Source organism: Phodopus roborovskii, unplaced genomic scaffold (assembly GCF_943737965.1).
Source record: "Phodopus roborovskii unplaced genomic scaffold, PHOROB, whole genome shotgun sequence".
Lineage (NCBI taxonomy): Eukaryota > Metazoa > Chordata > Mammalia > Rodentia > Cricetidae > Phodopus > Phodopus roborovskii.
The window spans coordinates 42,295,042-42,321,221 of record NW_026126480.1 but is presented as its reverse complement, the minus strand read 5'-3'; the positions used below and the strand labels follow the sequence as shown (position 1 = coordinate 42,321,221).

Below are 26,180 nucleotides of genomic sequence, written 5' to 3'. Positions count from 1 at the left end.
GGGTACAGCCCCTGACATATAGCTAGCACTTAACATGAGCAACTTGGACCCCATAGTGCACACAGGCAAGCATCACCTCTCCATTTCACTCAGAGGAAATAACCAAGTTGGACATAGGCATCATGTATGTCCCTGTAGGTCAAGCTACTGACCACTCCTAAACCATGTAGTGGACGGTTCTATGTGAAAAGACAGAAGATCATGGCAGAGAATGGGCCCTGGACTTCCCATCACCCTGAAGATATTTTTACAATACTTGGAACAAGACAGAAGGGCCCATACGGGATCATATGTCTTGGGGTGACAAAAGTTAAACTGATTATGGTAATTGGCAAAAGTAACAGTAACATGACTGGGATTTGACTCTTATGTTTTTAACCATCAATGGATTGCAGAGGCAATTATTAAACACCTGTCGTAAGCTGGGTGCTGAGGCCAGTACTCTCCCTGCAGTGCAGAAGGCGCAGTGTAACTGTTAGGTGTGAATGTGTGGAGCCTGAAGATGGCCTACACTCAGAGAGGTCTGAGCAGAGGTGTCTCTGTACACAGTGATTCTAAGCTGGATGTCAATGTCATTAGAGGTTTAAAATGAGACTGGAGAAAAGACACTTGAGTGGGGAGGGAAAGGCCACAAAGCCATGAGCAGCCCAGGAGACTAGCACCAGAACCAGGGGCTTCTGATTCTCTGAGGTCCCGGTGGTTTAAGATGGAAGAGCCTCTCCACCCACTGCAGTCTAGGCTGCAGGCAGGGCTGAGACTTTGAAAGAAAAAGAATCTCAGTGGGATTTGCATTCCAGGTGAGCAGTATGTGGACAGATGGGAGAGGGGCTGGGGTGGAGACCCAGTCAGGGAGGAGAGAGGAGGTCTCTACAGTGGGAGAAGCCACAGCAGTGGAGACATGCTGGATCTGGAGACAGATGCCACAAGCAGTGAGAAGGCAGCATGCCAGGACTAGCCCCGGAGTTATCCTTTCCAGGAGAGGATGAAGGAGGGGAAAGATGCAAAGACCCTGGTTTCTCTATGAGCTGGGGAAGAGTGTTCGCAAGGAGGCATGGGAACAGTGTGGTAGAGAAGGGGATTGCTTTTGGAAGAGAGAGTGCTGGCTAGTGGCTAGACCTGAGCTACTGGTTAGGCCTAAGGAGAAAATGGGACAGTGAAGAAATCCTCTGCAGGAAAAAAAAGAGAATGCGCTTGAAGACTGGAAGAATGACCTGCGTTAAGTGCTTTGGTATTGGCAGAGAATCATGTGAAATGGGGTAGCGTAAGAGCCAAGGGTGAGGCTGGGACTGAGAAGGTACAGAGGAGAGTAAGGGGGTCAGAGGGGAAGGGTGGGCTAAGGTGATGGAAGGACCTATCCTTGCATTTGAGACCAAGGCTCTATCAGGAGGTAGCCCAGAGATGGCCTCATCTGGAGTGATAAGGGGTCACTCATAGTCTGACCCTTCCCACAAAAGGAAACTAAAACATGGCCCCAGGAAAGGGCCCAGCCAGCTTTGAGAGAAAAACCCCCTGATTACTTATGTGAAGCCAGTGGCCGACTCTGGAAAATTAAGGGGAGGGATACATAATTGAACACCATCCCTGGTCATTATATCATTAGTGTGGCAAACACAAGACAGATTAATATGCTGTGTTGAAGCAAGCGAACTGTAACAATTACAAGGGACACACTTAATATGAAATCCAGTCTAGAAAGGTCTCCTTTCATTTTGAGAAAAGGCATTCTGAACACTGTAGGGTAAGAGGCACCTCCGTGGCCTAACTAGCCTGTCATGGACTCAGGCTGATGCCTGCTGCAGTGACTGTGGCAGCTGTGAAGCTCTGTGATGAGGATCTCATGGGCTTAACAAGGCTGGTTAACAACTCACTGGTGGTTTCTATTCTCTAAATTGCCTTGTGTGTCTTCCTCCTGTGTCTGGGAGCTGGGCAGGGGAGCCGCTGGGTGCCCTCTAAGTGGATTGTAAATCTGCTTTCCTAGATTACACATGCTGTGACTTGGTTGTAAAACTAAAGGAATTTGAGAAGCACAAGGACCTCATTGCCACACCCGAGCCTTCACCAGCAATGCCCTCTCCAACACCCGCAGAGGGACCACAGAGCTCTGACCCATTGGAAGATAGTTCTGAGCCTCCGCATCTGCTGGCAAGCTCCATGACCTTGCAGGTAAAGCTTCCCCATCCTGCTTGACTCTATCCAGGGGAGGTTTCTCCTGGGGAGTGTGCCATGCACCTGACCTCACTTCTGCCTGAGACTGCAAGTCCCCTGCCTTTGTCACTGGCCCCTCCCTAACCTTTTCTAACCTCTCTTCCGCTGTTTGCTTTCTGGAGTCAATGACATATGACTCTGCAATGTAAGAATGAGAACTGTTAGCACTATCAACCATGACCATAGCTATGAAAGGGTGTCCACAGGTCGCAAGGGTCACTTCACATTTGATTTTCAAAAGATCCCTATCAGATGAGAGCCTCTATACACCCCATAGTCAGATGAGGATGCACAGCCTTTGAAAGCTTCAGGGGACTTCCCAAATCATGCAGCCATTGGTTGAAAGACATGAAAGATTATATATACAGATACACATATATATTACATATACATATATTATACATATATATTATAATTAATTATAATTTTTATGTAGCAGCAGAAAATTGCTGCTACTAGCATTCTGCATGGGCAGATGTACTTTTGGGGGACGGCACTTGCTATGGGGGATACCTCTCCCTGAATGTGAAGAAAATTCCATTGGCTCACTGCTGTAACCCTGGGCCTTGATGAGCCTGCAAAAAAAAAAAAAAAAAAATCCAGGCTGTCCTCCAAATCCTGAACCTCTAAGATGTTCTCAGGTGGGTGAACAGTAAAGCAGCAGCCACACTTGGGCATGCTCAGGGACATTGTCTCCAGACTTGACATTTTGTGCACATTTTGTGACTGGGGAGTTAGTTACTCAGTAGCCAATGGCTCACAATGCCAGAGAGACTCCTTTATCAGTGCAGCTGCCAGGAGCACCTGCATGACATGGATGGAGCTCATGGTGTGCTCCTCCCTGAGCCCCCAGTGTGCAGGGAGGATCACATCTAACCTGTGCTGGGTACCTGCTGTAGGCAAACCCGGGACAGTGCCTGTGAAAGATACAAAGTTACTGAGATACAGCATGTGTCTGCCTCCACAGCTTAGCAGGGAGATAGCCATGTGGGACTCACTCTTGCACAAGGCAATCTGTGAGGTACCATGATGCTCTGGTTGACCTTGAAGACCCAGTAGGACCTACTGGGAGAAGTGGGTGTGGCTGCTGCTGGCGTGCTTTCTAATCTGACCAATGGACACTGCAGAATCTATATGGGAATTCCCAAAGAGGATGGATACAAATGACATCCCCAGTGTCTGCCATGGCAGCTCTGCACATGTTGTGTTGTGCAAGGAGATCAAAGGGATTAAGGCCACTGTGGAGATGCAGGGGATGCTGATCTGTCCTGTGAATCTCACAGAACCACTCTGCATAGCAAAGTCTTCTGTCTCTTTCTACCCAGGAGTCCTGTAACCCACAGACAGGACTTTGGAAAGGCACCATTTTCTGTGCCATTTTCTGTGCCAGGAGAATGACTGTGCTTCCTAAGACTCCAATCCCGGCAGAAAAGAGTATGCAGATTTCTAGCACCTGCCTTCTAGCCCCACCCATGTCTCTTGGAATGTCTTATTGCAGGCCCCTCCTTGGTGTAGTGATTGGCAGCATGATTCTACAAATGGAAAGATGTTGGCCATTGGTACCCAGTGGTTTCAATGCTAGTTATTGCTTGGTTCTGCCACAGTGGGTTCTGTGATGCTGGCTGGAACTGACCTCCAGAAGATTGTCATCAATGTGCTCTTGCCATCTTTACACATGGTCACAGGGGGAAATGATCACAAGGATTTGCTTTGTGGCTTTTGCCTACCCAGTATTGTTTTCTTGATTGGCTCCCATTGAGTAAGACAGATGGATATCTGGATGTGTGTGTGTGTGTGTGTGTGTGTGTGTTTCCTGATCTCCCTTCTCTTAAAAAGTAAAACTTTTTGTCCCAATTAGGAAGCACTGGAAGTCCGTAGACCTCAGTTCATTTCTCGCTCACAAGAACGGCTGAAAAAGCTTAAGCACATGGTACAGCAAAGGAAAGCCCAGCAAAAGGAAAACCTGGGACAGAAGCAGAGCCTACTTCCTGTCCGTGCCCACAAGAAGCAGTTCACCGTCCCTCATCCTCTTAGTGGTAAGCTGCAGATGGCTCAGAAGGCCTGGATAGAGTGGAGACAGGTATCCTCAGGCCTTAAGCCTTCACCAAAGGTTCAAATCATGATTTCAGATGATGCCACTGGCACGCGCAGAGCTCAGCACCCTGAAGCCTTCTCTGGGAGCCAGCTCATTTTGAGAGGTTACATATGGGCATGTAGCTCAGCAGAAATAACTCGGGACACAAATTCACCATTCTAGCTGGGAAAGGAGCCACATCACTGTAGGAGCCAGGATAGCAAGTTCAAATTCTTGGCTTCTAACAGATGCTTGCAAGCGATCTCCTTTGCCCTTTATAGATTGCAAAACAGACCTCAGGGCGAGAAGTTGACTCCAGCTTGTCTGCATCAACATTTGTCATCTTGAGACCTCTTCCTGCTATGAGCTCAGAGGAAGAATGGCCAGCTTACCCAGCAATTCGAGGCCAGGGTCAAGTCAACCCTGAGAGGCAGGACACACTCAAAGGAGTTAACAGGAACCTTTTCTGGGCCCAGCACAGGGGTGTGGGGGGGGTGCTGAGAGCATCACTGTGAGCAAGACTGATCTCAGGCTTCTTCACGGACCTCATAACAGGCCCTTGAACTAGCAAGAATAACAAGAGATGAAGGCAAGGACTGGAACATCAGAATTCTTACGTAGGGCCTGCCAACCCAAATCTTAAAATCAGGAGGCTTGGAGAAGCCTCTGGTTTATTGCTGTGAGTACAGGAATGAGGTCTCTTTTCCTAGGAAAATGTTTTGGCCCCCAGGAGGTGAAATCAGGAGTATGATTTTGAGTAAAAGTCCTCTGGGAGAAATAACCATATTCAATAAAGTGCAACTCAGCAAGCTTACCAGGATCTCAGGAGGAGGGGGCTGTAGGAGACAGAGGAGAGGGCTTTTGTAGTAAGTTCCTACCAGAGCCTGTTCTGTGGGAGGGCTGGCTCCTTCCTGCCAGCCAGAGCCCTTCAGGAAAGCTGTCTAGAGACCCCAGCAAAGGTACATTTGAATGCATTGTTATGCCAGGGATCTGGCGAACTACCCGTTGCTTCCATCCCATGATACACTCCAGGCTGATGAGAAATGAAGACAACAAGAGAGGTGTGCAAAGGGCTGACCCACTGCACACTGTGTGCAGCTAGTGTTTCAAGCTGGTCACAGACACAAGCTTGGTCTAGGTGTGTTCTCTAGGGGACTTTCAGGTCTCTAGCTCAACAAAGGGCACCTGTTTTAGGCACAGCTGTCTCAAGGTGCTGTGAAGACCAAATGGCAGCCATAGTGAAAGTGTCTCTCGGCACCTTCACAAAAGGTACTAAAGATTTTACTTGGTCAAAGTATTAGGCTACCAACACCAATGTTAATGGATAAACACAATAAGCACACATACACAGGATGGCATTGGAGGATCTCCATTTTGAGCCTTCAGTTTGTGCAGGAAGCAGCAGTGACCTGTGGCTGCAGGGAGCTTATTGGTGATGGATTCATTCACTTTGTATAACAAACACCTGAGACAAATTAACTTACCAGGAGAAAGAGGTTGATTTGGGCTCAGTTTTTGAAGTTTCAGTATGATCAGTTAGCATCATTGAAGGCGGGGTTTGCGTTTTGGCTTATAGCAAGGCAGCATATAATGGTGAGATCTGCTAAGTGAAGCAAAGATGCTCATCTCACAGTAACCAGGCAGCAAAGGAGAAAAGGGACCAGCATCCCACAGTGTGCTTCAAGGGCACACCTCCAGTGACCCAAAAACTCCCACTTTACCCAATCTCTTAAAATCTCCAAGCTGGAGACTGAGCCTTTCTCACATTGGCGGAAGGAACTACAGATTCGATCATAGCAGGTAGCATGCTGTGCTCCTCCCCTTCCATCTAAGCCATGTGCCAATGGCCACAGTATCACAGGAGTCATGGCCTTGACATACCCGCATTACTTTCTTGTCGTGCTATAAGAAATTGTCACACACATGCTGGGTTAAAATCATGAGCATACATTCTTTCAGAATTCTGGAGACCAGGGGTCAAAATCAAGGCCCCTGCAGGGCCAGACCTGTCTGGAGGCTCAGAGCAAGCATGTTACATCCTCTCTCCCTGCTTTGGGGCCTCTTGGCTCATGAATGCCCCCCTGCAGTCTCTGCCTTTGTCTTCACATGACCTTCCTCCTATGTCTGTGTGCTTTTGAATCCAATTTCCTCTTCTCATACTGAGCTGAGGTCCACCCATCCAGGGTGACCACATATTAACTTGATTATATCTACAAGGACCAGATCTCCAATGACAAGGTCGAAAGAAGGTCACAGTCACAGTTTTAGGAACTTGGACTTGAATGTATCTTTGTGTGTGTGTGTGTTGTGGGGGGTTTTACAATTCTGCTTGCAACATCAGCCAACTTTGATGTTTTCCCCCAAATATCCTTATAAGTTCATGTGCCTCTAAATGAACATTTTAAAACTGTATATAATAAAAAGGGGCGCAGTCTGGATGCATAGTATTAAATAACCAAGTCACCTTTTTATTCCCCAAATTCCAAGCCAGTCCTGGCCACTAGAATGCTCTTGGGGGCCTTGACCAGCATGGATTTTATGGCCATTCCAACTGTCCCTGTGGTACGGACGTGTTTAGGAGAGCTTTATTTCTGTGTTTGTTTGTGTTGTGTCAGTTAGATCAGACAAGTTCTGAAACCAGAGCCTTGTGTAAGCTCAGGCTAGTGAGAGGGAACGTTTAAGGCCCCATTAAACAAGTCTACAGTATGCATCTTGTCTTCAGCCTGTCTGCTGGCAAGATGATAAAAGCAAAATGCAGATGTTTCCTTACATGCTAAATTAGTTCATAAATCATGTGTGCGAACGAGCCACGGCTGCAGCACTGCGATGTCTGATGGAAGGAAGGCTCAGGTTTGCTCTCCCTTGCTGGGGTAGCTGCCTCTGATCAGAAGCAATCTTGGCTCAGGGAAAGACCTGAGTACTTCAGGTGGGAGCTCTTGAACCTGACAAGACTGGGAGGGGCAAGTGCCTGGATTTGCAGGAGTGATGATGAAAGGGATCAGGGCCAGCTGTTTCGTGTTGCCTGATAAGTTGTGAGCAGCTTGGGAATCTCAGGGACAGATTGCAGCATGTGTGTGCTTGCACAGTGTGCATGCATATGTGGGTGTAAGTGCTAATTAGGGCTAAGGGTCTCTGTTTGAAGGACCGGGAAAGTTTTATGAGCAGTTAGGGGGTGATGGAGGGCTCATGAAGTAGCTTTATGAATTCTTGGCTGATGGGGAGCTTCCCATTGCGTGGAGGTGAATGGAAATGAAGCAGGTGGGTTCTGGTGCAGGGTGGGTGGGGAGGAAAGCACAGGAGTGGGAAGTGTCTGGAGATTCTCCGTGTAACTATGGAGACAGGGTTAAGAGAGATGGGAGGGCCAAGAATTGGCTTAAGGAAAAGTGACTGCAGGGAGGCTAAAAGGTATAGCGATTAAGTTTGGTCTTGTGAAGGGGTCAGACGATGGGGCAGCTTGCTGTGTAGAGTAACTGAGAGCCCAAAGTGGTAAAGGCAGAGGTCCTGGGATGTAAGACAGGTAGAAAAGGTTTTTTAGGTGAAATGGTAAGTATCAGGTGGCAATTATTGAGTTGGGCATAAAAGGCTGATACTATAACTACTCTAGCCTGTGGGCTTCTGTCTTCCTCCCAGGTCGGTGCTCTGTTAAGTCACTAGAGTTACCTGTAACTATAAGCAAGGCTTCTCTATCAACTCTGCAGGAGCATAGGTAGACGAAGCCTTGTGCAGAAGCTAACCATAACTCGAGAGTCGTGTGTTTCAGAATTAGCTGTTGCTTTTTCCCTTAAAAGAACCCCAAACAGCAGCCTAATTGTATATGGGAAGCACCTGCATTTAGTGGAGTTAGCACCCGGAGCAGGTGCTGGCCCTTGTCATTCTCTGTTGACACATTCAGAACTTCATCCTGTTCTCACGGCAGCCTCCCCCACGCTTGGCTTTGACCATCTTCCACTGGAGTCTCAGATCCTCCCTGGGTCATGTCCCCATCATCTCCAGATCCCTCCCACCCTATCTCTGTCACCTTCTCCCTGGCTAATCTCATTTTCTCTCTTTTCCTTAACTCCTGAAAAATGACAAAACACTTGATAGAAGCATGTCTGTCCCTTCTCTCTGTAGCAGGGCACCCTGCCTGAGCTCATATCCAGCCTCTTTAAACTCCTACCCCAAAAATCCCCCCCCCCCGACATATAACCGGTATGTGGAGGCCTTTGCTTCTCAACTGAGTTCTTTTTAAAAGATGAACTACTGAGCTGGGCGGTGGTGGTACATGCCTTTGATCCCAGCACTGGGGAGGCAGAGACAGGTGGATCTTACTCAGTGAGTTCAAGACCAGCCTGGTCTACAAGAGCTAGTTCCAGGACAGCCTCCAAAACAACAGAGAAACTCTGTCTCGAAAAACAAACAAACAAAATTAGCTACTATTGTTATCTTGATGCTACAGACTCAGCCTGACAGGACCCACTCCCACCCCCACCCCCCACCCCCTGCAGCCAGCCTGCATGGCTCCTTTCCCATCTTGCCATGGCCCTTCTTCCACGGCCCTTCCTTATTCGGTTATGTATCTGACCCTTGGCAATGCAGGAAATCCACCAGGAGCGTCTGCTTCCATAAAGCCCTCTTTCCTCTGTGTCCCCATTGCTGTTTGGTTCTTGTACACTTAGAAATCTCCTACCTCGGCGCCTTTTTCACTTTGGATTATCCTCTGTGAGTGATCTGGGAGGGATGTCCCCCTAACACCAGAAAGAAGCATGGGTGGCCACATGGGCACACCAGACTCCCTGCTATATGTCATGAATCAGACGGGCTTAATCTGAATTTCATTATCCACACTCCCCAAGGTGAGCCAAGCCTTTCAAATCATGGGCCAGCAGAGGGATGGAATTCTCTAGAAGGCCCTTGCAAATTCCCTTTCCCAGAGGATTGTTGACAGCTCTTGGCTGTTTGGCATTCTCAGAGCATCCAGGAGGAGATGTGACTCAGTAGATAAGCCATAGCAGCAGATGTGATCACCAGGGCTCCTGCAGTCTGCCCTGCAGAGTCACAGCATCCTCATTTCTGCCCCCATCTCATCCCGTGAGTGCTTTCCCATAAAACATTGAAAGAAATATTTGTGGTCAGCTCTCCCAGTATTAACCTCAGCGGAATTTTAAAATGTGCTTATCAGAGAAAAGTAAATTTTCCTTTATCAGCTCACAGAAAAAACAGGAAGTGTGAGCTACTTGAAGGCTCCTGATTCAGAACCCTTCATAGGCAGACTTCAGACACTGTGAGGGTGTCCTGCTGCATTGCTTTGTATCTTTAAGAAGTTTGTGGTTTTTTTGTTTTGTTTTTAGGTTTTTCAAGACAGGGTTTTTCAGTGTAGCTTTGGAGCCTGTCCTGGTACTGATTCCGTAGACTAGGTTGGCCTCGAACTCAGAGAGATCCACCTGCCCCTGCCTCCCGAGTGCTAGGATTAAAGGTGTGTGCCACCACCAACCAGCTAAGAAGTTTGTGTTTTTAAAAAGGGGTAGGAAGGCTGGTTGTGGTGGCACACACTGGTAGGATTTGCTGAAGGAGGCAGAGGCAGGAGGATCATGAGTTCAAAGCCAGCCTGGGCTACACATAAAAAAAGGGCTGGAGAGATGGTTCAGCCGTTAAAGGCTAGGCTCACAACCAAAAGTATAAGAAGGGTAAGAAGACAAAACCAATTTCATTTATTGATTGGAATTAGACTTACAGGATGAGGTCATTTCCAATCACATTAATAAAAATTAGGAGCTCCGGTCTCCACATGGTGGGGGAGATGGCTCTGTAAGCAGTTTGCCCAATGGCCTGGGTTTTGTTTTCCAAATGACTTCTTTTGTGCTCCACAAGATAGTTAAGTAATAAACTGTGTGGAAACTGTAAGGAAATAGTTGATGGAGTTTCTCAATATTCCATAAATCTCCATTTCTTAATTCTCAAAAAAAAAAAAAAAAAAAAAAAAGCTGGATAAGCCTAGAATTTGAGCACACACTGTGATAAAGTTACTCCTTGACTTGGAATGAATGCAGTGGCCTGACAGCAAGGCTTGTGACTTGTATTTAAACTTGTCACTTAATAACACATGTATTTTGTTTTAGCTTTACTCCAGCATTGTTGACAAAAAAATTATACAAACCTACAAACTTATGCTGTGGGCACTTCGCACTTCCCCTTCATGAAAGAGTGTAAGGGTGTACTGTGAAATAATTAGATGGCTACAACAGACACAGCCAGTACCAACTGAACTGACTTTTTTTTTTTTTTTTTTTTTGTCTTTTTGTCGTGAGAACCATCCAGTTGTCTCAACGATCTTGAGGTCAAATAATTTCTGATAATCTCTAGTCATCTCCATGTAAAGCAGGCTTTCCGAACATGCTTCCTTTTATTTATTAATTATTATTATTATTTTGGTTTTTCAAGGCAGGGTTTCTCTGTGTAGCTCTGGCTGCCCTAGAACTCACTCTGTAGACCAGGCCGACTTCGAACTCTTCTTGCCTCTGCTTCCCAAGTGCTGGGATTAAAGAAATACACCACCACTGCCTGACCATTCTTCCTTTTAAATAGCTCAAACTTTATTCCCTTGACCAGTCTCTCAACCTCCACTCTAGTTTGCATTGCTGTGAGTGCCAGAAATTCTGCAGTGTTTATCTCTCCAGCCAATTTATTTCATTTGTCATAAGGGTCATACATTTTGTAATAATTATTTCTCTTAAAAAAAAAAAACTAAACTAAAGCTGAGACAATAAATCCCCCCCAAAATATAAAATAAAAATAAAACCTAAGCCATATCCCCTCCCTACCCCAGTCTCATTTTCATTGGAGTCTTCTGCCCATTATATGTTGTTGTTGTAAACAACAACATATATATGTATATATGATATTTACATATATACACACATGACATTATATATTGTTTCTAACAAATGCAGAAATGGGTGCAGGAGTACATATGTATCTTCAACATACTGGTTTTGTTTCCTTTGAAATGCAAGGGCATAGACACCCTGCAGTGTGAATGCCACATCTTTAGACAGTTCCTTTAGTTTCTAAAGAGTTAGTTCCTACCAATAGCAAGGGTCCCCTCTTCACCTCTCTCCAGTAGTTCCTGTAGTTTTTGTTGTTATTTGCTTGTGGGCTCAGTTTGTATTTCCATGTAGTTGTATATTATGAGCATTTTTTTCATAATTTAATGTCCATTTGAGAAATGGCTATTGGGGTCTTTTCCACATTTTAATAGTCAAGTTCTTTTCTTGATGTTTTGGAATATTTTCCTCATACATTTTAGAAATTAACTTTTCATCTGATGTGTAGGTTACAAATATCTTCTCCTGTCCTGTCTTATAGGTTATCTCTTCTCATGGTTGATTTTTCTCTTGGATGCAAAGAATGTTCTAATTAGAATTCTCTAACTAAACTTCTGCTTCTTGTGCTTTGAGAGTCAATTTTAAAAATGCATTGTCTAGAACAGTATCATGGATCCTTTTCCAAATGTTTTCTTAAAGTGGTTTTATTCTTCAAGGCCCTACCTTTAAAAGTCTTTAGTTCCTTTTGAGTTGATGGTGGGAGAAAATGGTCTAGTTTTGTCATTGACTGAAGGGGCTGTCCTTTGCCCACTGTGTATTTTCAGTGATTGTCAAAGATCAGTTGAACATATTATGTGGCATTTCTGGGCTCCCTGCTCTGTTCTGCAGTCTGTATGTCGCTTCTATGCCAGAGTCATGCTTTTTTGATTACTGTTGCTTTATGGTAGATATTAAAGTCAGGTAGCATGATTCCTCTAGTGCACTCCTTCACTTGAGATGCCTTTGTCTAGCCAATTCAACATGCTGTAATGGACTTTTTGTAAATTTTAGCATTTCTCCTGTTTTTGGAGGAAAATGTCATTCTGAGAATTGTATGGGCATTGCATTTGGATGTGTACATCATTTTGAGTAACATGGGTATTTCAACAATATTCAAACTTTTGACAGGGGGTATATTTCCCCTTATTAATGTCCTTTCCAATTCTTTCTTCAGCATTTTATAGTATAAACCTTTCCTAGCCTACTTAAATTTATTCCTATTTTCATTTTTGGTGAAGCTATTAGTATGGGAAGCTCCTTGATTACTTTTCCATCTACTTCATTGATAGCATATGGAAACAATAATGATTATGTATGTGCTGAATCCAGTTCTTACTCCAGAAGTTTTAGCTGCTATCCTTAGGAATTCTTCCATGATAAGATAATGTCTTCTTCATACAAAGATAATCTCACTTCTGGATGCCCCTTTGTCTAATCCTGCAGACAAATAGAAGTGGCGAGTGTGGGCATCCTTGTCCTATTCCCAATCTTAGTGGGAAAACTACCAAGTTTGTAGTGTTTGCTGTGGTGTTAACTTCATTTATCATCTCTGCCCCTCATTAATATCTTAATATGTTTAGTTATGTTTTTATTACAGAATGTCGAAATTTGTCAAATAATGGTTTTTTTTTCTCTTTGGTTCTATTAATGGTGTACAACATTTTCTCTCTCTCTCTCTCTCTTTCTCTCTCTCTCTCAGAGAAAAATCATACTTGACAGATGAATGAGCCTTAAAATCACGTGATACTGAGCTTAGCTTACTCGTCATTCATCAAAGGTTTTTGCAACTAAGTCCATCATAGTACATTGACCTCTACTAAATTTGTCTAGATTGGGTACTAAGGTAACACAGCCACTTAAAATTAATTTGGAAGTATTCTCTCTTCAGTTGTCTGCAAGTGCCCAGGAAGGTCTCTGTTGGATCTCACTGAGCTCTTTGATAGAAGTCAACAATGAAGCTTCTCCTTGGTGGGATTTTTTTTTTTTTTAAGTTTCTTCTTTAATGTCTTCACTTGCTAGTAGCCTATCATGACTTTATCTTTCTTCTAGACTTATTCTTGGTAGATTTTATATTCTCAGGAACTGATGCCCTCCCTCAAGGTTATCCAATATGTAGATATAAATTGTACACAGCTATCTCTTTGTATTTCTTGGCATCCATTACAATGTCTCCCTTAATTTTGGATTTCATTCCATTGAGTGTTTTCTTTCATAGTCTAAGTTTTGTCAATTTTCTTTAACTTTTCAAATCTAACTCATATTTTTAAAATTAATATTCTGTGTGTGTCTCTATATGTGTGTACACTAGTCTTTGCATGCATGTAGGGGTAAGATGACAACTTTTGGGAATCCATTCTCTTTCCTACCTTTCCATGGGTTCTAACACTGGAAATCAGGTCATCAGTCTTTCTGTCAAGCACCTTTCCCTGCTGAGTGATCTCATCAGCCTTCAAAACCGACCCCCCCCCCACTATTTTAATCTTTTATCTGTAAAGATGAAATTCTATCCAATGTGCACTGATAATTTTGAAAGATATAAATTAGTTAAAGTTAATGGTTAGTGTCCTGTAGCTGGCTTTCACCCTCTCCCCGTTTCGTGTCCTCTAGCACAATGATACCTACAGTTCCAGAGGAGAACCTGTGTCTTTTATAATTAATTTGAAAAATGTTTGTGCTTTTTATGCTGTTTTCAGCTTATAATGCCCGGGGCTGTTAAATGTACTTACACATCTTGTACTTATTATTAACCGTGCCAAAAGTTCACTTTGGAAATTCTGTGCTGGCATTTTGTTTGTTTGTTTGCTTGTTTGTTTATACCCATTACACTTACTAAAGAAGTCTCAACTAGAGCTGTGATTTCCCATTTTTCCTTGGGAATTTAGAACTGTGGGGAAGTGCTCTCACTGCCTGTGGTGCTTTGATCTAGCAATGCCTAGAAGTGATGGCTGGACGCCTGGGTACTGTCTGGGCAGCAGACAGTACAGGGTCTATTTCTATCTGTGATTGGCTTTGCCTTGCTGGACAGTTGCCTAGCTATGGTCCCTTCCCAGAACTGTGACCGTGCTGGCTCCCATGCTATCTGTGATGGTGCCCAGCATGAAGTCTTCTGGAAAAAGAAGAGCCTGTCACAGACCCTTGGAAAGTGTTCGTAGATGCTAGGATATGAAATAATCACAGACAGGAGAGATGCCTGCCAGGCAGAGCAGAACTTGGAGCTGACAAAATGACCAGAAGATGGAACGGATGGTGGAGACCTGACATGGCTGCTTCCCCGTGGGTCCTGGGAGTGGGGCCTGATGCTGTGTTGTCATGGCAGGGGGAGGTTCCGTGAATGCATACAGCACAACTACTATTTCCAGGAAATGGAAATGTCTAATGGCTGGTGTATCAGTTAGTTTTCTCATCCTGCTGTTCAAATACCTGAAAAAAGAAGTTTCAGGAAGGTCAGGTTCCTCAGTTTAAGGGTACAGCCATTGTGGTATGGAATGCATGGTGGTCATGTTGCATCTGTAATCAGGGTCAATATTAACTCTCACACCAACTCTTACACCTAGTCTTGTATGACTAGGCTCCATGTAACATCTAAGATGTCGTCTGTAATTTAAGGGATTTGTTGTTATAAGTGCAAATTTGGGTGGGCACCCTATGTCTGGCATTCCTGCCTCAAGGCTGTGAAGGCCACAGGGCCTTGGCTTTCTTCTTACCCTTCACACTACTTTTTGTCACAGTAACAAGGATCCTCAAATATAGGTGCCTTCAATTTTTTTTCCACTTAACACAGACTTAGCTATGATTCAGGCAAGACAAAGAATCACCCTATGCCCATCATAAAAGCACAATATTTGATTTATGAAAGCTTGTATTATCTTTGTGTAGGATTTTTCCTGCCTTGTTTAGTTAGATTATAATAGATTAGGGGTCATTAATTATCAAGATTCAATGAAGCTGCCCATCTTCCAGGTGGAGTTCCTTCTATTTTCTAGACGTTGTGGAAGCTCCTGGGAAGCAGCAGACATATACCTTTCTTTGGAAGGGGCCAGGGGCTCTTTAGGGTTCACTTTGAGGATCTGGTTTAGTTTGGTGCCACTGTTGCTGCCAACACTAATGAATGGAATATCTTTAGGTATGGCTCATGAGCGCATGTGTCCTTTGTGATCTTTAGGAATTGTTACAGCTTAGGACTCCTTGGCAGTCCCTCTGGCTTTCATAGGGAACTAAGGAAGGTTGTTTGATTCCTTAATCCTTTTAACCCTTGCTGGGCCAGGCACTAAGTATCAGTGTGGGGCATCTCATGTCTTCTAGTGGGAGAGAAGGAGTGTGGAGAGGGAGGAGAAGGGGTACTGAACTGGGCAATGGGATGGGTCTTTAAAGAGGTGATGTTAATCTCTGAAGTTCTCTTTAGACCAAAATAGATCATCCCACTATCACCTACTTCAGGGGAATTAGCATTTTCACAGTGGTGAGGCAGCCAGATATGATGGGTGTGGTAGAACTGAACTGAACTTATGGGAGATCGCTCAATGAGAAACCCTGTAGTCTTAGAATAGATGCAAATAGAGGTACCTTAGAGCACACCGAATAGCCACTCTCCCCAGAAGACCAGTCTTGAATGCTCTGTGAAGACTTCAGGAGGTGCAAACCAGCATCTACTCTCCGGGGCATCTGATTGGCTCTACTCTGTCCCAACAGGTAGGACTTGGTTTGAGTGTTTCTCGGGAGAAGTAAATGTCTAAAACATTTTTCAGGAGTCCAGGGTGACAGAGGAAAGACTCCTGGGAGTTCATCCTTGTTACGTTTATTATCATATAAATGACTAGAGAGGGAAGGTGAAGCTTTACCATCCTGTGGAAGCTGTAAAATTTTGCAGGAGGGCAAGAGTCCCAGCCCCCAAGCAACAAGATGTGCTGGCATCAGGGTGGTTCTGGGTGTTTCTTGGTGACATGACACTATCATGAAGCTGCATGCTGAGGTCACCTGTCCCCATATGTGCTCTCATACATTATTGGTTTAGAGTAATAAACACCTGCCCATATTTATACAAATTAATGGGATTTGAGGACTTGGTTTTTACAAAAACTCCTCAGAAGATTTGGTACCTAGTTGCCTGCTGACTTTGAAACATAGGAGCTTAGGGAACTTATCAAATTCAATCAGAAAGAGATCCTGGTGTGTGTGTGTGTGTGTGTGTGTGTGTGTGTGTGTGTGTGTGTGTGGTGTGTGTGTGTGTGTGGTATATGTGGGTGTATGTCTATGTGTGTGATGGGTATGTTTTCCAGAATGTAGCTTACCTTAGTAATTTTACTGAAAAGTCCCCTCTACTTGAGTGATAATAGAGTAAATATAATTATGTCTTTCCTCCAAGGCAGTCAGAATATATGCAGCTCTAAGAAAAAACCATAAAAGATCCAGAAGGGGGTTGAAAATGATTCTCACCAGTGCTTTAATTTTTATAAAAGCAGAATTTCTGCAAGCAGGAATGAGTAGATCAGATTTAACCTTATCTCTGAGTAAAGCACATGCATACAGGATGGGTTTCTAATCCCTGGGACTGAACAGCTGACAAGTCAACATGAAGAAGGAAGGCTTTATTCTGGTCTCAGCTGAAGGAAGCAGGCTGTCATGGTTGGGGAAGACATGTCAGCAGAAGCAGGTCAAAGCTGTGATAGTAAGAGTATGAGGTAGTTTGCTTTTATTGGGTGGATCAGGAAGTAGAGATCTAACAGGAAGTGAAGGCAGGCTACAGAAACCTCAAGGGCAGCCCCCTAGCATCCCATTTCCTCCAGCAAGACTCCACCTCCAAAAATTGCCCCAAGTACTCAAACTCATGAGTCCATGGGGGACATGTACCATAATAAATCCCTTGAAATGAATCCCCCATGAGTCATACTGTCTGTATCCCTTGCAGAGCTATAAAAGGAAGAGTGTGTGTGGGAAAATGAATTTGGGATTGATCTCATGAGAAATGGAAGAACCTTTGTTTGTAATTCTCAGAAAATAGGTTCTGTAGCTACAAGTGAGTGGCCATGTATTGCAGTCAAGAGTGCATGTGTATGGCATTAGGCTAATAGGGGCTGAAATCCAGGCTTGCCTCATTTACAGTGGATCTGGCAGGTAAAACTTACCCTTTGGAAACTAATGGACACCATCCCTAAATGCAGAACATCATAAACATGTCACAGGGCTGAAAAGAAGAGTGGGATCATAGAAGGAAGATTCTGTAAGTGTAGGCAGAATCATTGTGACCACTCAGATGTCCACATCCGCTCACAAACTGCTAAAGGCCATTTGAGATACTTAGTCAATTTAACTGCAACCAAAGAGTCTCAGTGAGGGATTGATCTAGATTTGGTTGGGGTGTGTGTGTGTGTGTGTGTGTGTGTGTGTGTGTGTATGGTGTGGTATGTGCATGTACTTGTGTGTGATGTATGTTCATGCATCTATGTATATGTGTATGGGGTCTGTGTGTATGTGCTCACGAGCATGCAAGTGCACACATGTGTGGTCGTGTGTGTCTCTGTATGTATATGTGGTCCATGTGGTGTGTGTGTGTGTGTGTGTGTGTGTGTGTGTGTGTATGTAGGATTCTCTTGATCCTATTGATTGGTGTGAATAGGCCCAGTCTGAAAGTGAGTGATACCATCCCTGAGTTTAGGGCACTAGAACATGTAAGAGTAGAGAAATCTAGTTGAACAGTAAGTGATCTCGCCTTTGTTCTTCCTCTGCTTTTGACTATTGATATGACTATCTGCCTCTGGTTCCTGCCTTGACTTCCCTGAAATGATAGACTATAACCTGGAATTGAAAGCCAAATAAATCCCTTTCCTTGTAAGGTTTTTGTTGTTGTTGTTTCATCAGGATATTATGTGGCAGCAACAGAAGTGAAACTAGAACACTTTCCAGGCAGAGGGTGGGCATGAGCCCACCGGCCTTGAGCCTTCCTGGATACAGGCCTGCTTGCTTTGTACCCATTAAGGACTGCTGGGTTCCTGATTCCACCTCCTGCTCTCATACAGCAGGCTGAAAAGAGTTCAAAACACACAGCCATGGAAGCATCGTGGCTCCAGTTTCCTTCTGGAAATAGAAGCAAAGCTCGTGGTATCAGATGCCCTGGAGAAGCAGACCTGGGAGAAGAGGAACATCTGATTCCCAGAATAGACCACATACAGTTGATGGGAGATTATGAAACGTCTTACTAGGGCATCCCTGGAGAATACAGAGAATACAGTACATCTGTCTCCACTGGCTCCACCCTGGCCTCCACTAGTTCCTAAAAGAATGCTAATCCAAAATTGGGTCTGAGACTTTGTGTTAAGGCTTCTCCTCTCTCTCTCTCTCTCTCTCTCTCTCTCTCTCTCTCTCTCTCTCTGAGGGAAGTCTTCAAATATGCACACATTTGCTCACTCAAGATCCAGACAGACTTAGTGGTACTCTGTTAATTCTGGGAAACTCCAGGATCCCCTTCTGGGGTGGAGTCTTAGGAAGACTGGGAGATTTCCCTGTCTTTAGAGCCCAGGAACCTAGTATAGGGATTTTCCTTTGAGCAGATAGCCTGGCATTTGTTGCTTCCCCTTTATTGCTAAAAGAAATGTTCAGTGGGGTGGCTGTTCAAGTGCCATTAAAAAAAAAATCCTGTCAAAAAGCAAAGTAAGGGAACAAAGGACTTGAAGGACTTGTTAGGCTTATAATTCCAGGTTTCAGTCTATTATTGTGAGGAATTTAAATTCAAATGCAGGCAGTTTGGGATCCTTGCCTGCTTGTGTATGTGGCACTTAGCTAGCTTCTATTTTTTTAAATGTGTGTGTGTGTGTGTGTGTGTGTGTGTGTGTGTGTGTGTATGTATGTATTTGTCTACATGTGTATACTACATGCATGCTTGGTGCCCGTGAAGGCTAGAGGAAAGTATCAGATCCCTTGCAACTTGAACAACAAACTGTTGTGAGCTACCACTGAGCTTTGGGAGCCAAATCTGAGTCCTCTGCAAAAATAGCCAGTGTTCTTAACGTGTTCAAGACCCGGCCATGAAATGGTACCAGCCACCTTCAGTGTGGGCCTTCCTCCTTCAATTAACAATCAAGACAGCCCCTCAGAGACATGTCCATGTGCCAGCCTGACCTAGATACTTCCTCAGGAAGACTTCCTTCCCCAGTGATTCTAGGTTGTGTCAAGTTGACAACTAAAGCATACTGATGTTTTGTTTCTGCCCTGTTTAACTCTTGCTGAGACCAGCTGTCGTCTGGTCAATGGGAAATCCACAGTATTTGTCATAGGCCCTGATTTGGAGGACGGAACAATCAGGAAACTATTCTGGATCTACCTCAGGGTTGCTCCATACATTGTGCTCTTCTGTATCTTCTGAAATCAATCATCTTTCTGTTTCTTCCAGATAACTTGTTCAAACCCAAAGAAAGATGCATTTCAGAGAAGGAGATGCATATGAGATCTAAAAGGTATTTGGCTCTTGTGGGAGGTACAGAAAGAGCTGGGGAGGGAGGCTTGAAGGGCCAGGATGCTGCCCCTTGGGCCACGGATTCCAGGCCCACATTTAAGGGCTGAGGTCTTCTTGGCTGCCAATCTGAAAACCTGGCTGAGGTGAGCAAAGTTGCCAGACTGTGCATTGGAATGTTTGTGCTGCTCTTGGACCAACCTTCGGAAAGTGGTGGGTCTTGGATTCAGGGGCGGCCTGTAATTGGTCCCTGAGTGATCAGCGGATTCTGAACTGAAACTCTTTCGATGCATTTGCCTCGTGGCTCTGGGCAGCAGCCATGTGCGGCTGCACCTTTGAAAGTAATTTTACGAGGAGGAGAGAACCCGTTTCTCTGGAGGGCCTTCACTGAGGCGGTCCTGAGGAAAAGCTTCCAAACTGGAAGCCAGCAGAGCATGGGAGCCAGGGGGGGCCCAGGGGGGCCCCAAACCAGCTTTTCTGGCATGTCTGTCTCTGATAGTCCTGGCGGGGGCCACCAAGGTTCTCCCTGCTCTGCCTGGCTAGTCACTATCCGAGTCCCGCTAACTCTTACCACCTCGGGGCACACAAAGGCTACCATTCTTTCTGGGACATGGCCTCTTAACCAGGACACACAAGCTCAGCATGGTTGGCCATGTTCACGCATGTAAAATGCCACTAAGCTGTAATAGAGTGCCTAGCCCTGGGAGAGATTATAGTAATTAAATCAAATTGATAGTGCACTCAGAGACACACCACTGAAATAGGAAGAATAATTTTGCCCCCACTCCAGACCCTAAATCTCTGCTTTTATCGTGATTATGTTGTTTCCATGATAATTAAGTAACTTTGGTTACCTACAGGGAACCTCTTTGAAAGTATTAAAATACGAATTAGGGGCATACCATTAATGATATGGCTCCCAACACTCTAACCGGGGCTTATAAAAGGTCCCTCCATTTGAAGACTTGCTGTTTCATAAATGAAAAGTTGTATATACCTTGCAACAAAAGCATTCTCTTCAATTTAGTGAAGAAAAAAATAAATAAAAATTAAAAACAAAACAAACAAACAAACAAACAAACAAAAAAAACCCTTTCCTTATTGGTCCCCAAGCCTAAAACTGCTATTATAAGGCCTTGCCGATCAAGCAGTTTAAATAATGCACTTTGAGGCATCATTGGTAGGCAGAGGCTGCCTGGCATACATCTGAAGAAGAAACTGATGTTCAAGGAGGACTAGTGAGCTACGTGGCCTTTATCTGTTCTCCTCAGGAAAACCAAGCAATTGGACCTATTTGCTCTGTGGCACATGCCTGGCTGGGCTCTGACCTGGCTCCCATGGGCACCTGGAATGGCTTTTTTCATGTTCCTTGACATGGATTGTGTTGGTTATATTTTCATTTAAATCAAGCAGTAGAGTAAAGCTGATGTCCCCTCAAGACCAATTAGCCAGCTGCCCCTCCCTTAGTCCTAGACCTACCTGCTAAGATGCCCACCATCTGTCCCTTTCTCTTTCCCTTCAAAGCCTCCTGTTTGTACATTTAAGCAGACACTGGTCTTTACCCTCATTAGCTTACCATTTCCTGGTGTGACCTGTGAGCTTTCCCAAAATGCAGATTTCTGTCCTCCTTGCTTTTGACTGCATATACTATTATATATCGGGATCTCACCAGAGGAAATAGTGAAGGGCCAGAGGTGGGACATGCAAGCTTTTGTTTCCACTTCCCAGTTGAGTTGGACAAACAGCTCAAGGAGAGGCAGTCTCTGATCTGTCCTTTCAAGTGTTTCAGGGCAAGCTCCCCTGTGAACTTCTCTCCTGGTCCTTGGGGAGTAAGCAACCTTCCAGATAAGGGTCCCTTAGCCCCTGCTGGCAGCCCAGAAGTTCATTATTTATGTGGGGACAAGGGCCAAATATTTAAATCCGTACTGTGTTTAGAATCAGCTTAATCAGACATGCCATAGGCTAAGAGTAAACAAACATGTTCTTAATGTTTATTTCCAGTACACAATTCTTGCTACTGCCATCCAATCTGTTGTTTCTCATCAAATCACAGGAAGTCAAAACTTGGATGGCCAAAAGGGGGATATATAGGGAATGTTGCCCCTCAGAATGGCAAATCAGTAGGTTGAAACCCCTCCCCCCTTCTTACAGGTAAATCTTTATCACTGCAAATATAGGATGAGAAGTGACTCCCACATAAATACCCGGTCTCCCCAGCTTGCCTGCTACACTGCCCAGGATACATCATTGAGACACTGTCCCCAGAGAGTCTATGGCCTGGGACCTCAGAGAAGATCTATTTTGTTTTTCAGGGCCTCTATGGGTTCAATAAGGTTTATAAATATAGTTGTATCTTGTTTTTTATTTTTTAATACATTGAAATTGACAAGTAAAAGAGCCCCAAGAGAAGGCACTAGAATCAGACACTCGCTCATTCATTCACACAGTCAGGGATCCCATAATAATACTGACTGAAAGCTACAATATGTACCTAGAAGAAGACCTGGTGTGGACCCTTGCTGCTTCAGTCTCTGAGTTCATATGGGCTTTGCTCAGTTGATTTAGAGGGCCTTGTTCTAGTGTCCTCCATCCCTTCCGGCTCTCACACTCTTTCTGTCTCCTCTTCCATGGGTTCCCTGTGCTCTGATGCAGAGGACTTCTTCAGAGGGTACCTTACCATATGAAGACCCTACCTGTGAGCTCCTTCTGGCTGATGAGTCAGGCTGTCCCCATCCCCCCACCCCAGCACCTGCCATCTGGTTCCTCATCAGGTCCTCTGTCTGTTTCAGAATCTATAATAACTTGCCGGAAGTTAAAAAGAAAAAAGAAGAGCAAAAGAAAAGAGTGATCTTACAGAGTAACAGACTCCGAGCAGAAGTCTTCAAAAAGGTAGCTGCCTGGCATGCGCAGGCGTGACGTGGGTGGTGGGCAGAGGAGAAGGGGATCTTGACATCTTTGTGTGCCTCACTCCTCCAGCAATTACTGGACCAGCTCCTTCAGAGGAATGCAGTCTGATTCCAGGTGGCTCTGCTAGCCACAGCCTGGACCTGGGAAGACTTCTGACACTGGATGAACCATTAAACTAAACACTATCTTCGCACGTGAAAGATACTTTACTTTTGATTTTTTTTTTTTTCACTTTCTGAATGACCCAAACAAACAAAAGAAACAGTCCTGCAGTTATTAGGTCAGCAGACCATTGCCAGGACTTCTATCCCTCTGAACCTACTAGACATAGCCCCTTTTATTATTTGGTTTTGTTTTGGTTTTGCTTTTGAATTTTACCCAATGCTTCTGAAGTTTGCAGTATACCATTTCCACCCAAGAAGGAAAGCTTTATATTTTCAAGTATGCTTTGATGTGTTTTTTGGGAGAAATATTTTTTAAAATTTTTGAGAAGCAAAAATCTATCATATTTTAATTCCCAGTCCCAATGGCTGCCAGTTCTGAAATCCAGAGTATGGGTCAAAGTCTTTTTAGCACACTCATCTGAAGTACCAGAGGCTGACTTTAAAATGGACAGGTGAAGAGGCAGAGTGCAAGCAAGCCAGAGCGCCCTCTGCCTCTCTTCCACCCCACGGTTCCGCCTTTGCCAGCCAAAGCACTTGTATTAGTGGGAGCCTGAGATGACTGGGTGAGAACATCAGTGTTTTTATAGCACATGCTCTCTCTCTCTCTCTCTCTCTCTCTCTCTCTCTCTCTCTCTCTCACACACACACACACACACACACACACGCACGCACGCACCAGAAGTTATCTTGATCAAATGGCCTCTAGATCTCCACTCTTCTTTTTCCCAAGTATTCTCCATAAATATGTATTTGTGGAGTTAAGAACAAATTAGTTTTTGCAACAAAAATGGAAATAAATACAGTTATTTGAAATTCAAGCATCTCTCTGCAATGTATTCTGCTTAGTATGATAATACCTGATACAACCCTAGGTTGACACTGTGTCTCCCCCTACTCTACCTCTGGCCATTCTAAAAGTCATTGTGCTTCTGAATGCATGGCTGGGAGCATTGCCTCTCAGAGCTGGTGCAAGAGACACAGGGTTGCCTGTCTAGGCAGCATATAGAAGCCTGCCAACAAGGGGCGGGGCAGGAGCCCTGGTGACACCTCTGTCCCTATTGTGTGTATGTCTGTGTGTGCATATACAAATATGTGTGCTCCCATGTTCAGGTGTAGGTGTATGTGGGTACATGTTTGTTTACTTGAGGATGCCAGAGGGAAATCTTAGGTATCAGAGTTCAGGCACAATCCATTTCAAAAGAAACAAAACAAAAACTCATTGACCTGGAGTTTGCCAAATAGGCTGGGCTGATTGTCCTCTGAGCCCCAAGGATCTACCTGTCCCAGCCTCTTGAATTACAGAATGACTTTTAAACAAACAAACAAACTGGGTGGTGATGCTACACTCCTTTAATCCCAGCACTGGGGAGGCAGAGGTAGGCAGATCTCTTGGTCTACAGTGCACCTTCCAGGACAGGCAGGGCCACATAGAGAAACCCTGTCTTAAAAAAAAAAAAAAACCAACCAACCCTCCAAACAAACAAACAACAACAAAAATCATAGGCTGTGAGGAGCCAGCTCAGTTTGGTGTGCTTTCCCCATGCCATGGGCAAGCCATCTTCATCGACTAGAGTCTTCACTAGTGTGTCATCATGCCTGCCCTGCTCAGGGGAAGCGGGAAGCAGGGGACAGACCCACGAGGATCAGAGGCTCTGCAGTGGATGCCATTAATATCCTTTGCTCTGTGGCCTTGGACAGACATGCCTGCCAGCCAGCATCCAATCAGGAAAAAGAAAACCGGCAGTTATCTGGAAGGTTTAGTGGACTGAATTATTCACCATATAGAGCATTGCTTCTAGTAAGAAGCAGAGGCAGCTCTGAAGAGCCCAAGTAGCCACAGAAGTAAAGGCGCTGCTCTGAGAGGGTTCAGATGTGGCTGCATAGACAACAGAAGAGTGTTTGTACTGCCACACCTGTAGGACTTGCTGAAAATCCTCCCTCTGAGGCTTGCCAGAATCCTGCCCTGGAGATGTACAAGGTGAGCCCCTCTGCTACAGCAGCAGTAGGGAGAGGGGTGGTATGCAGGCTTTGCAGGGCCTGGCCCAGGTGCCTGCTGAGCTGTATCTCTCCAGCACTCCCTACTGACAAACTTGGGCATTTTCCAGCCGGCTAAGGGAAACTGTACAAATGACTGGAATCCATTTTAACTGAGCAGACAAAAAAAAAAAAAAAGGGTTGGTTGCTTTGGAGGTGAGAAGGGAGAGTACAATGAAGACCTGGCACAGTTGGTTGTTTAGCTTTGCCTCAGTTTCCTTAACTGCCAGATGCAAGTAAGTATAGTGCCTTCTTCATGCTGTTGCTATGGAAATAAAGTGGATGTGAGTGGAGTGTGTAGAAGGATGTCTGGCCCAAAGCAAATACACCATGAGTGTTTCCTGGCATAGACAGAGGTGGGAAGAGGCTCACATGGGCCATGAATTGGTCTAGAGGACTTGGCAGTGAGATGCTCCAAGAGGCCATTGAATTCATGGCTTTGCTGCACCTGGTCAATCCTGTAAGCAGGAAATTTCAATCATAAAATCTGGTTGGGGGTTGGGGAGGTGACTCCTGGGTAGAGCATCTCCCTAGACTTGAGAACCTGATTTCAGTCTCTGGAACCCACAGAGTAGGAGGTAGAGCTAACTCTCACAGCTTGTCCTCAGGTCTTTCTCCTCTCTGCACCATGGCATGTACATACCCACACACAAAGACAGTGAATTAATAAGTAAATAAATGCAAAATGTTTTTGAAAAAGTGAAGTTTGGTTAGCTGGTTTTAGATTTTTTTTTTTTTTTTTTTTTTTTTTTTTTTTTGAGATGCAGTTTCATGTAGCCCAGGCTAATTCTGAACTCTCCGTGTAACAGAGGCTGGCCTTGAACTCCCGATGTTCTCCATCCCTTCCCAAGCTTCTGGCTTCTTGTAAACTTACACATGCCCTCCATGTTCCTGTCACCTTGGGAACTACTTCAAAGCAGCTCAGCAAGGTGGTTTTATTTTTGGGTTTTATTTTGTGTGTGTGTGTGTGTGTGTGTGTGTGTGTGTGTGTGTGTGTGTGTGTACTGTTAGGGCCTCTTTGGGTGCTCCAGTGAATTCTGTGTACAGCTTAATTGCTTTTTAAAATATATACATTTTAAGTCAAACCTATGATAGCTAAGGACAGCCTCTCTTGGATGAAGATACTGAGACATCTGTCCTTACTTTTCTTTAGTATCTCAAGCATTTCCAAAGTTCTTCCCGTGCATTCCAATTCAGGGCCCAGCTGTTCCCAGACTGTTTGGTGATACTTAAGGAGGTAGGCTTGTGTTGGCTAACATTTTAAAGAAAAAATGCTAGATGAAACCAAATTTTGCAAGAGTTCATAAAACACTCACCTTCACGGCAGTCCTGCTGTGGAGACTTTGAATGTAAAGAAAGAAGAGTCACCCACAGATTGGTGACTCTGAGTGGCACTGAAAAGTAGTTGCTAAGGACACTTCTTTACTAAGGTCCCAGGGAGGGGAACCAGGTAGGAATAAGGGGTCTGGTGTGGGGGCCAGAACATTTCCTCTGGACCAGCTGGCTTAGCA

The 26,180-nt window shown here is 44.7% G+C and overlaps 1 protein-coding gene across 1 annotated transcript in view; it reads left to right on the top strand.

Annotated features, from left to right (window-relative positions):
- Window positions 1-22,675, top strand: part of CUNH10orf90 (chromosome unknown C10orf90 homolog) — a 207,920-nt gene extending 185,245 nt beyond the window's left edge. The window contains 5 exon segments of the mRNA XM_051193214.1: window positions 1,979-2,163; window positions 4,064-4,241; window positions 19,505-19,568; window positions 22,354-22,453; window positions 22,541-22,675. Coding sequence (XP_051049171.1) covers window positions 1,979-2,163; window positions 4,064-4,241; window positions 19,505-19,568; window positions 22,354-22,453; window positions 22,541-22,579 — 566 coding nt within the window. The 3' untranslated portion in view covers window positions 22,580-22,675.
- The last annotated feature ends 3,505 nt before the right edge of the window (window positions 22,676-26,180 follow it).